An 11,438-nucleotide genomic window follows, 5' to 3' on the forward strand; every position below is an offset into this window, starting at 1 on the left:
TCAAATAATCCCCAAACCGTCTCCTCGTTCTCCAGAGCAACGTCCAGCAAGGGGTATTTCGTGCCGTAAGGGGCTGCATACGATCGCCCTGGCCCTAAATTTGCCTTTTTCCCTTCTTTTTCTTTTTCTGACTGGCACATGCGCCCGATAAACACCACCGATAGATTGACACCGTTAGCCTACCTTGCAGACGCCAACTCCTTCTCCTCCCACTGGATCATGCAAGTACTCACCCAGCCCTCCTGCGTCTCTCGTCGGTGACTGTCTCCTGAACTGGGCTGGGGAGCAAAAGAACTTCTCCAGGAGTCGAGGGTGACCATCCCCTGTTCAATAATCCAGCGCAAATAACCCATTGTGAATAAAAAGAAAAGCATCCCACCAAACCAATGGTGGCCGCGATGGATCGCGCAGATGACGCTTCGGTGTCTAAGCTGGATGCCCCTGTCTTGTCGGCTTCATCGTTACTATCCCGACGTCGCAAATCCATCCCTTCGCGCTCACATTCCGCAAACCCTTCAACGGCGGATCCCGGGTCCCCCGAAGTCATTTCGTCCCTGATCTCATCCCTTTCCACGATCTCTGTTCCACTCCAAACCCATTTCGACAATGTGCCACGCATTGATTCAGAAACAGACCCCTCCTCGCCGGTCTTTTTGCCTCCCGAGCAGCATTCGGTTTTCGACCAGCATCCACCTAGCAGCGAACATGGTTTTGGAGTGACTTATGGCGCACCCCCAGCGCCGGAGGATCCTCCGCATAGTCCCTTTCTCCATCCGGATGATGCGGCCGTTGCCCCTGTGATCCGGATGGCTCGCGCCCCGCCGTCGCCCAAGGCCAAGTCGACTTTTGATCCTCCCCCGTCTCCCGCCAGACCGACCTCGAGGGGCTCGTATACTTCGTCCAAGGCGGCCTATGAAGATCACGCATTTGGTATGATCACGGCGGAACCGGGTCCGGGACCACGAGCTTCTACAGCACCAAGCATCACGTCGGTCAGCTCACGCAAGAGCTTGAAGAACCAGCTGGGGCTCTTGAAGAAGTCGTCGCGGGAAGTACTCGGAGACAAGGATCGACAGGCCGAACGATTGCGCAAGACCAGCAGCTACAGCGACGGGTTGCGGCACAATATGCCTCGCAATCGCGCTAGTCTGCGGTCGCTGTATTCCATGGCTGACGTCGCCGAAGAAGGGCGACCCGGCATATCAGCTCTGGATTCCTCCAAAGGAAAGCTGATCAGCGCGCCTCCCAGCAGGGAACGTCACTCGCAGCAGAGTACGCGAGATAGCGCTCCCAGCACGCCCGGAGGAATTGGAAGTGGCAGAGTGATTCCGGCCCGTGAATCCTCTTTGCGCCATAGCTTCTCTTCCAGCCCGAAGCAGCGCAAGGCATCTCGGCACAGTCGACAGCCCTCCACTACAAGTAGAGATGCGAAGGTAGACAGTGGGATTGCGGGAGTGGAGAACGGGGCCGAACAGGTGACCAAACGCATTCAAGAGCTGAAAGACCAGCAACAGAAGATCAAGACCGAACTCGAGATGGACGACAGTCCAGACAGAAGTTCCCGAGGATCACCAACGAGACCAGCTCGGCGATCGCAACCAGTTGATGAAGAGAATGCGCCGCGTGGAGGCCCAGTTCATAGCGGGTTTGATGAAAGTGCGCCTGCGCCGGCAGTTATGACAGGCAAAAACAGATCTATGAGCCGAAACAACTCACTGTTGGCTTCAAAGACCACAAACATGCCCTCTTCGCCTTTTCCACAGAGGCAATCGTTCGAAAAACCCGATCAGCTCGAAAAACTTCGGTATAGACAGTCCGTCGAGTCAACCACTCCTCGTCAGCACAAACGCTCTCCGTCCGGCCCCGTATCCCCCGTGGGCGCTTCAGATGAGCGCCCATCGAGCGCTGATTCGATCGACTTGGCCGTTTTGGACTATATATCATCTCCAAAGCTCACCCAGAGAGTGTACCATCCGACAACCGGTCGTGTGATAGCCTTCTCCGAGGTTGGAGACCCCAGAGGACATGTGGTTTTGTGCTGTCTAGGCATGGGGTTGACTCGATATTTGATGGCATTCTACGATGAGCTCGCGCGATCTCTCCGATTGCGACTCATCACTCTGGATCGCCCAGGGGTGGGTGAAAGTGGACCTTACGTGGACGAGTCCGGTACTCCTCTTAGCTGGCCTGGTAAGATATCTTTCCTCCGCAGCATTAATAATCCACTACTGACCTGATGTAGATGATGTTGCCATCGTCTGCAACCACCTCAAAGTAACAAAGTTTTCGATCCTGGGCCATTCCGCCGGAGCGATCTATGCACTGGCAACTGCACTAAGAATCCCTCAACACATCCGTGGCCGTCTTCACTTACTGGCCCCTTGGATACCGCCCTCCCAACTGTGCAGCTTAGGGTCCCAAAAAGCTCCCGTTCCCACAAATGCCGTTCCCTATTCCCAAAGAATCCTTCGTGCACTCCCAACTTCAATCCTCAAAGTGGCCAACTCGAGCTTTATGAGCGCGACTAGTGCCAGTCTCACGGCTAATCTGCCCAAATCATCTCGGCGGGCCAAACGACGAGCAACGCTGAAAGATGCAACAAGTCCGAGCGCCCTGGATGCCAATGGCAGCCAGAAAACCCAGCCAAAGATGCTTCAACAAGCCGCAGACCTCAAGACGGAGGTCACAGCGTCCAATGCGAAGAATAGTAAAACTTCCCAGATCGCAACGACTCAAACCGAGGTGGACATCTCCCAGGAGCAGGAACGTCAGACAGACTATGACAACCGACTTACCCACAAGATCTGGGAATGTGCCACGACGAATGCCAATCCTGCCGTCGATCTCTTGGTTTGCTTGGAACGTCACCAGCCGATTGGGTTCCGCTATGTTGACATCACCCGCAACGTCGTTATCCACCATGGGAGCCGCGACACTCGGGTGCCGGTTGACAACGTGCGGTGGCTAGGCCAGACCATGCGGCGGTGCGAGGTCCGGGTGCTCGAAGGCGAAGGCCATGGACTCATGGCTTCGGCGACGGTGATGGGTAACGTTCTGATGGAGATTGCCAAAGAGTGGGAGGATTGGATGATTGTGGTCCAGGGAAGACGTCGGGGGACCATCGGACCACGTCCGGGTATTCCAATCCAAGCATAGTGGTGGTTGGCATTCTGTCATTCCGATCGAACCAGGCATCTGGTCTCGGTGTCTAGCTGGGGCGACCATAGCAGGTCTGTTGGACTTGCCTTCAGCTGATGCGAGTCAGAGCTTCACCATGAGAACAATAATGGGCCATACGCAACAGACCCATACATGGTGATATTACAACCATGGTATAAAATTCCTAATGTCGGCGTTTGCGAATTAAAATACCCGAATATAGCGTCTTAGATAGTTCGATGTTAATATAATGTTTTTATTACCATCTTCTACTTGTGCCCCGTCGAATAAGCTTAACCTTGATGGCGTGGATGTTCCTGTCTGGTTCTGCCGTGACGTAAGACAGACGGGCCGCTTTCACGTCCAGAGTACCTGTCCGCCCCGGCGCTTGTCTCCGCAACACAACCCCTACCCTGTCATCTAACATTGGACCGCACTGAAGGTGGAGGTGGCCATTTTTTGTCTGTTTATTATTATCGTGTGATTGACCAGGGAGCTGTCTGTCTCCAGATACGTCCTTAGTGAATTAAGGCGGCCGATGCACTGTCCAAGCACGACTGTTGAAAGCCATTGAATCGGAGGCGTCAACCGACCCATTGATCGTACCACCTCTTGTACCGACAGCGAAGGACTATAGCTTCAAAAACAACCTTATCATCGAATACTCCCCATACACACGCCTCGCGATGTTGTCGCATCGACGTCTCCGACTGGCGGCCATCGCCGTGGTCGCATTGATCATCATGATCTTCTACTACTCCGTGAGCTCACCCCTACTCAAAACCACACAGCTAAACTAACACCAGAGATGACCCAGGGCGAGTCGAACATGATCCAGAACCAAAGATTCTACCGGTCGACGGTAGCCGCGATGGAAGCGCACAAGGAGGCCAAAGATAGCGGCAGCAAGGCGGTTCCCCCGCCGAATACCGGCGGGAACCACGCAAAGCCTGAAGCCGCGGACGACAGAATGGAGCCGGCGATCCCCAAGAGCAACAGCAACAGCGGCGACAACAACGACGTGGAGGAGATCCCGATTGCGGGGCGAACGAAGATGACGGTGCCCAAGAACCGTAACGACGTGGACAAAGACAAGGATGAGCCAAAGGAGAAGCCGCAGTCGACGGAGGATCATAAGGAGGCCAAGGCGGAGTTGAACAGTATCTTGAAGCGCGCGCCGAGTGAGTGCATTCCCGATTGATATGCGGACTTACAGAAGGAGAGTCGATTGCTGACTGATGACTGGTTGCAGTCATTATCTTTTCCAAGTCGTACTGTCCGTTCAGTAAACGGGCCAAGGCGATCCTCTTGGATCAGTACTCGATTGTCCCGGCGCCGTATGTGGTGGAGTTGGATCACCACGCACTGGGCAAGCAGCTGCAGAGTCTCCTGGGCGACAATACCGGCCGTCGGACGGTACCGAATGTGCTCGTTAATGGACGCAGCATCGGTGGCGGGGATGATGTGACGGCGCTGCATGAGAAGGGCGAGTTGGCGTCGACGCTGACAAGCCTGGGAGGGAAGTGGCTCCAGGAGGTGAAGCGGAAGGAGGTGAGTAAAGGAGATTAGGGCTACAGGACTAATATGGATGCTACTTCTACTGTATATAAGGTCTGGCGTTGGGAATGATAATAATAATAATAATAATGCGACAGTTATGGATTGTATGATAGCACGTGACTTCTTAATACAGTTAGCGCCAGACAACCCTAGGCGGGCGGCGCTAGACCGCAACGGGAGCTAAGCGACGCACAACCCGCCCAAATTCGCTCCACCAAAGAAAGCCTCCGGACTGCCTCGACGAATTTCGATCCTTTCGACGACCGACCGCACGACGACATCGACAATTCTCCCCTCGGACATTCCACAGCCCACGCAGTCAAGATGCGGTACATTCACTCCGAGGAACGGCTGCCCATCCCCGAGAATGGTGAGCATTTCGATTTTCCTGATTTTTCTGTCCTGTTGCGCGTTGGAGAGGGTCGATTGAGCATGAGCATGGGTGGAGGACGGTCAGGAGGACAACGAGGAACACGATGCGTCGACTACATGAGAGACTGTTGGAGGGTTTAGAGGACAAAACACCTGCTCAATCGCTGCGACAAGGAACGACGGAGGAATTTTCTGATTCTACACTCGATACATCGTTTTTCAAAAGGTCGAATACTGATACATTTGTCCTACAGTGAAGGTTCACATTCGCTCGCGGGTTGTGACCGTCGAGGGCCCCCGAGGTACGCATATCCCACATTTCCCATCGGCACACTGTCTCGTCGACCGACAGGTGCCCGACAGACCGTCGTTCCAACAATCGCACTAACATGGTCCTTCGCCTCCAGGCAAGCTGGTCAAGGACCTCTCCCACATCGCCGTTACCTTCGGCCGCCCCGAGAAGGACGTGATCTCCATTGAGATGCACCACGGTGTCCGCAAGGGTATCGCCGCCCTGCGTACCGTCCGTACCATCATCAACAACCTGATCATCGGTGTCACCCGCGGCTTCAAGTACAAGATGCGCTACGTGTACGCTCACTTTCCCATCAACGTCAACATCGAGAAGAACGCCGAGACCGGTCAGTACGAGGTCGAGATCCGTAACTTCCTGGGTGAGAAGTACGTCCGTCGTGTGACTGCCCAGCCCGGTGTCGAGGTCATCACCTCCCCCAACGTCAAGGATGAGCTCCAGCTGTCTGGTAACTCCCTGGAGGGTGTCTCCCAGAGCGCTGCCGACATCCAGCAGATCTGCAGAGTCCGCAACAAGGATATCCGAAAGGTATGTCACTCGGTCCCCGGGGTCGTCGGAATCTACTAACAGGCGCAGTTCCTGGACGGTCTGTACGTGTCGGAGCGTGGTAACATCGTCGAAGAGTAAATGATGACGGGAATTGTGTCCGCCTTGCTGGGGTGTTCAGGATGTCTGGAGAATTTAATTTTCGCCGACTTGCATAGGGACGCAGAGAGCGCGAAATTAAGCAAAAAATTTACATGGACTATGGAATTTCAATGCCCCCTTTACGTGCCCACGGGTTTGGCTTTTTCTCAGCTTGGGATCGTGGCGTGTAGAAAATGTTCATGAGCAATCCATTTTTTTTTGACTGCTATCTGGTGTTGATCTGGTCGTACTGGGAGTATGACATGGTTGTAGACAGACAGTGCCGGGATTATTTAGACCTCCGCCCGCGTTTCCCCTCCATCCTCGCAACTTCACCTCTATCTCGGATCTACGGAGTCTCATTCTCAAACCCAATGACTCGCCACCGCCGATTCTCTAGCATGTGAAAGTCGGGCCTCCATGCCAGCTGAAGATGCTCCCCACTATCCTCTCCATCACCCGCTTCATCGCCGGCATCGCGATCATGATCCTGGACGTGGCCCAGTACTGGAAAGACGTACGTTCGTCCCTTGAACTCATGCATGACACTGTCCTCATATATTGCAGAAATTACTGTCGCGATGGACCTCCCAATCGCCGCGTCGGCAGCTGATGCACCGTCTCGCCAACGCCCGGACGTTCGAGGAATGGGAATCCGCAGCCTTCGACCTGGATGAGCTTCTCAGCATCGATCTATGGTGAGTGTCGGCGAGTCGTTGATCGTCCCCAGACTCACCGAACTAGGCGTCAAAACCCTACCAGTCGTCACTACGACTATCGGCTTATCCTGCGACGGGTAGAGGCACTCTTGAGCGCCCGCGAGGACGACGATATCTTGACGCTCTGCAATCTCCTGCGCTCCGGCCTCGTGCGCAATTTGGGAAACATCACGTCGCCGCGGCTCTTCCTGCATGCGTACGCCGGCACCAAGTTCCTCATAGACGACTACATCACGCAGGTGGCCCTCTCCATCCAGTACGTCACCGAGCTGCAGACCACCTCCATCCACCATGGCGAATTCACCTCGCAGGCCAAGCTCGAGCTCCTGCACGACACGCGCCAGGCCTTCGGGCGCACCACCCTCGTGCTGCAGGGCGGATCGATCTTTGGTCTCTGCCATCTGGGCGTGGTCAAGGCGCTGCATCTCCAGGGCCTCCTCCCGCGCATCATCACGGGCACCGCGACGGGCGCCCTGATTGCCGCTCTCGTCGGCGTCCACACCGAGGACGAGCTCCTCACGTTCCTCAACGGCGACGGCATCGATCTCTCGGCATTCAACCGCCGCGGAGACAGAGACTCCGACCCCGCCGGCACGTGGCAGTCCTCCCTCAGCGACAGCCTCGCGACGCTCTGGCGCCGCACCCGCCGCTACATCCAGAAGGGCTACTTCTTCGACGCCAGCGTCCTCGAGGACTGCGTGCGCACCAACCTCGGCGACCTCACCTTTGAAGAAGCCTACGCGCGCTCTAAGCGCATCCTCAACATCACGGTTGCCATATCTAGCAAATCGGGGAGTCCCAATTTGCTCAACTACCTAACTGCCCCGAACGTCGTACGTCCCTCCCCTCTGTTCCCTCGCCACCCCAACAAACCGCTAACTAGACCAAGCTTATTTGGTCCGCAGCAGTCGCCTCCAACGCCTCCAGCAGCAGCCTCTACCAACCGGTAACAATCTACTGCAAAGACGAAACGGGCGCCATCGTGCCGTGGCCACACTCGCAAGACGTGACCTTCCACTCCTGGCACCACGTGCAATACAGCGAGCGCGAGTCGCCGCTCTCGCGCATCGCCGAGCTCTTCAACGTCAACCACTTCATCGTCTCGCAGGCGCGCCCCTACATCGCGCCGTTCCTGCGCTCCAACCTCAGCGTCGCCGACCGCCGCCCCACCAGCCCCTGGAACCCGGCCGCCTTCATCACCCGCCTCGTCGTGACCGAGCTGCACCTCCGCCTGCGCCAGCTCGACTCGCTCGGCCTCCTCCCGCAGGCCCTCGCCCGCCTGCTCATCGAGGAAACCATCCCCGGCTCCAGCCTCACCCTCGTGCCCGACCTGTCCCTCTGGGACTTCACCAAGCTATACCAGAACCCCGCGCGCGGCAGTCTGGACCACTGGATCCTCAAGGGCGAGCGCGGCGTCTGGCCGGCTGTCAGTGCGTTGAAGGTGCGCAGCGTGATTGAGATCGAGCTCGATCGCGGGTATCAGGTTGTGCGGAGAAGGCGGCCCGCGGGCGAGAACTCGTTCTCGTCGTACGCGCCGCCGCGGACGGCGCCGATGCCGAATGAGGGGCTCAAACGGCGGACTAGCGCTGGGCAGGGCGTAGAGAATGACGGGTGATGGGAGGGGGCTACGATGTATGATTGCGAAATGGCAAAAAGTGTCGTTTATCAGACTGGATTGTATACGCTGTATATCCAATATATACCCTTGAGAACAATACCACAGCCCGTCCGACGCAGGGGGGATATTTCATTAAGCCAAACAATCGTGGATATACAGAGTGCGCAACAGGATATAATATAATAACAAGACACATTGAACAGGAATAAGCCAGAAGACATTGCGCCAAAGACGCTGGAGACTCATCCAACATGAATCTGCCGGACAAGCCCAGATTAAACGGCCGTCTGAGGCCGATGAGAGGACTGGTGTCGTGACGACGGACGGAGAGATATATTGCCATGCGAACGGGGTCGTTCACTGGGCTGTGCGGCTACGTTCACTAGCGGCGGGACTATAGTGTGGTTAGTATGCTGCATACTGTACACTACGCATAACGCAACTTACTGCTGAATCCATATCCGTCCGTCGCTCCCTCTCGGTTCTGCGGGTCAATCTCCACGCGGATGGCCACATCCAGACCGCCAAACATGCCACTGTTGCTGCTGATGCCGTCCGCAGCCGCATGCTGTGTGCCCGCGCCGGCCTCGCCCTTATGCAGAGGCGAGTGCCCGTCCTTCGGGATGGGGACGACCGAGCTATCTGCCGCGGTCGCCCCGTTGACCTCGGGCGTGTCGACTTCGGTGATGCAGGCATAGTTGCGCGACGGCATCGTCACCTTGTTCCACGCCGCGCTCTTCTCCTGGCCGCCGGGCTGCTGGTCGAACATGTCCATCAGCGTCTCGTCGGTGTCGTGGTCCATGTGGTGGATCTTGTTCCGCCGCGCGAGCAGGTTGGCCACCGCCTTGGGCGGCGGCTTGTTGGTGATGGCGCTGCTGATGACGTTGACCATGTAGCGGGGGTCGTTCTGGCTCTGGATGCCGAGCTTGGGGTTCGAGTAGAAGCGACCGATGGCGGCGAGGTGGACGTCGCCACCGAGGATGGTGACTCGGGCCGAATGGGCGGCGGAGAAATCCTGGAGACGCTGGATGAAAAGGCGGCGTTCCCGCTTGTGCTGACGGGCGGTGTAGTGGTCGTCCAGGTCGTCGAGAAGATCGACCTGGCCATCGAACTGGTTGAAAAGACCACCGGCAAACCCAAACCGCTTGTTCATCAGACGAATAGGCGCGATCACCGGCGAGCTCAGGATGTTCTCCAGCCATGCCAGACGGGGGTAGGCGATGGGCACGCCCAGGAGCACGATCAAGTGCTTGATTTCCCCGTTGGCGGCCGCGACCTCGCGCTCCAGGCGAGAGAAGATGAGATCGTAGGTGTCGTTGTAGTTCACCTGGTGGCGGGTCCGCTCGGTGCGCGCATCCACTCCGATGAACGCCATGCGTTTCCCGAGACGCATGTAGAGGTTGCGGCTCTTCTCTTCGACATAGGGACCGGGTCGCTTGCCGACGATCCAGCTGTCGTCCTCGGGCTGGTTCTCCAGGACAAAGGTGTTCTCCAGCTGGCGGGGGTCGGCGCCGGCCGTCCCATTGATGGCCTGCATGGTCTGGGGGGCGTCGGTGGTGTAGGTCGACAAGGGCGGGGCGACGTGATGCTGGAAGAGGCAGTAGTACTTGAAGGCGACGCCACCGATGCCGCGGAAGACGGAACAGCGCATGAAGTGGTCGGTGTAGGAGCCGAAGCCGTCGATGATGTCGTGGTCATCCCAGATGTTGATCTGGGGAATGCGGGCATTGGCGGCCTTGAACGGGTCGGTGTTGTACCAGCGGACGTAATTGGCGTAGTAGTAGTCGTCGCAGCGCGCGCGCATGGAGTTGTTGAAGTCGTGCGTGCGCCGCTTGTGGGGGTTGCCGATGGAAGTCCATTCCTTCAGGGGCCCGTCGACGCGGATGCCGTCATTGTAGATCTGATCGCCGCCACCGATCATGACATGGAAGGGCTTTTGGGCATGCACGCGCAGGACATCATTCCACAGGTTGGGACCGATCCAGGCGTCCATGTCGGTGCCGACGGAGAAGCCATTGCAGGAATGGAACATGAGACGCATGGATTGGTTGATGGAGGGGACGACAAAATCCCAGGGGCGGCGGAGCTCCTGGCCTTCAGCATATCGGAAGCCCGGGATGTTGTACTCCCAGCGCGCCTCGTATGATTCCTGGGGGACATTGAGGGAGAATCGCCAGAAGGCCTTCTGGGGATCCTCGTACAGCCGGAGACCGTCAATGGCGACGGGCTGGCTGTTGGGGGTCTCCGCATGGGGAGCGGCGGCGGGACCAAGGGAGCGCAACAGGAGACGTGGCTGAGGCGACCCGGGCTTGGTGACAACCAAGACACTGCCGCGCCACATGGAGGCGGAATGGGAGGAGTCCATGCCTTTGTAGTTGAGGAGAGGGCCACAGATTACGTCAATCTGGGCGGCGGAATCGTTGATTGAGCCATTGGCGTCTGTTTATTAGCGATCATTCAGGGTGTGCGCGGAGTATGTCGCGTACCGGATTGATAGTATCGGTCGGCCATGCTCAGCGGGGAGGGAGTACGGGTATGGAGTAGAGGTGGTGAGGTGATGAGGTGATGAAGCAGAAAAACAAAAGGGAAAAGATTAATCAGGAGAAAAGCAAACCCAGCAAGGGAAGGAGAGAAACGAGGATCAGGCCAAGCGAAGCTGGGTCAAGTGGATAACGAATCCGAGAAGGCGTAAGAGTAATAAGAGTAATAGGAGAGCGAGAGAGAGCTGGATCAAGAGAGAAAAGATCGACTGAGAGCCAGGAATTGGAGGAATCGGGGGCTGTTCCTGGTTCGGACTCGGTGACTATGGAGTAGTACAGAGAATAATAATAATAATAATTCGGACAAGAAAGATAGGGCTGAACGGGGCAAATAAATAGAGAACCACGAGCGATTCTTGGCGCTACGTAGGTAACCTAGGTAGCTAGCTATGTAGGAGGAAGATATAGTAAATAGATAGATAATAGATGGGGGACAGAGAGAACGAAGAGAATGCACGGTTCAAGTCATATATTAAATAGGATCTTCGTATTCTCTGTGAAGGAGCTGACTAGGCAGACGAATATGGGGA

At 56.6% G+C, this 11,438-nt stretch overlaps 5 protein-coding genes across 5 annotated transcripts; 4 read left to right on the forward strand and 1 right to left on the reverse strand.

The window, feature by feature from the left end:
* Positions 1-398: 398 nt before the first annotated feature.
* Positions 399-3,156, forward strand: ATEG_08533 (uncharacterized protein; the record flags this gene model as incomplete). Its single annotated transcript, XM_001217118.1, has 2 exons — positions 399-2,190; positions 2,243-3,156. The coding sequence occupies 2 exons, from the start codon at positions 399-401 to the stop codon at positions 3,154-3,156; spliced, it is 2,706 nt and encodes a 901-aa protein (XP_001217119.1).
* A 746-nt stretch (positions 3,157-3,902) lies between these two features.
* Positions 3,903-4,728, forward strand: ATEG_08534 (glutaredoxin; the record flags this gene model as incomplete). Its single annotated transcript, XM_001217119.1, has 3 exons — positions 3,903-3,920; positions 3,977-4,340; positions 4,412-4,728. The coding sequence occupies 3 exons, from the start codon at positions 3,903-3,905 to the stop codon at positions 4,726-4,728; spliced, it is 699 nt and encodes a 232-aa protein (XP_001217120.1).
* Positions 4,729-5,043: 315 nt separating this feature from the next.
* ATEG_08535 (60S ribosomal protein uL6) lies at positions 5,044-6,031 on the forward strand (the record flags this gene model as incomplete). The annotated part of the gene is made up of 4 exons (XM_001217120.1): positions 5,044-5,089; positions 5,346-5,393; positions 5,499-5,932; positions 5,981-6,031. 4 exons carry the CDS (start codon positions 5,044-5,046, stop codon positions 6,029-6,031), a joined length of 579 nt encoding a protein of 192 aa, XP_001217121.1.
* Positions 6,032-6,464: 433 nt separating this feature from the next.
* ATEG_08536 (triacylglycerol lipase family protein) lies at positions 6,465-8,365 on the forward strand (the record flags this gene model as incomplete). The annotated part of the gene is made up of 4 exons (XM_001217121.1): positions 6,465-6,548; positions 6,599-6,729; positions 6,776-7,583; positions 7,634-8,365. The coding sequence occupies 4 exons, from the start codon at positions 6,465-6,467 to the stop codon at positions 8,363-8,365; spliced, it is 1,755 nt and encodes a 584-aa protein (XP_001217122.1).
* Positions 8,366-8,643: 278 nt separating this feature from the next.
* Positions 8,644-10,879, reverse strand: ATEG_08537 (uncharacterized protein; the record flags this gene model as incomplete). The annotated part of the gene is made up of 3 exons (XM_001217122.1): positions 8,644-8,762; positions 8,816-10,807; positions 10,855-10,879. 3 exons carry the CDS (start codon positions 10,877-10,879, stop codon positions 8,644-8,646), a joined length of 2,136 nt encoding a protein of 711 aa, XP_001217123.1.
* Between the last annotated feature and the right edge of the window lie 559 nt (positions 10,880-11,438).

This window comes from Aspergillus terreus, genomic scaffold (assembly GCF_000149615.1).
Source record: "Aspergillus terreus NIH2624 scaffold_13 genomic scaffold, whole genome shotgun sequence".
Taxonomy (NCBI): domain Eukaryota; kingdom Fungi; phylum Ascomycota; class Eurotiomycetes; order Eurotiales; family Aspergillaceae; genus Aspergillus; species Aspergillus terreus.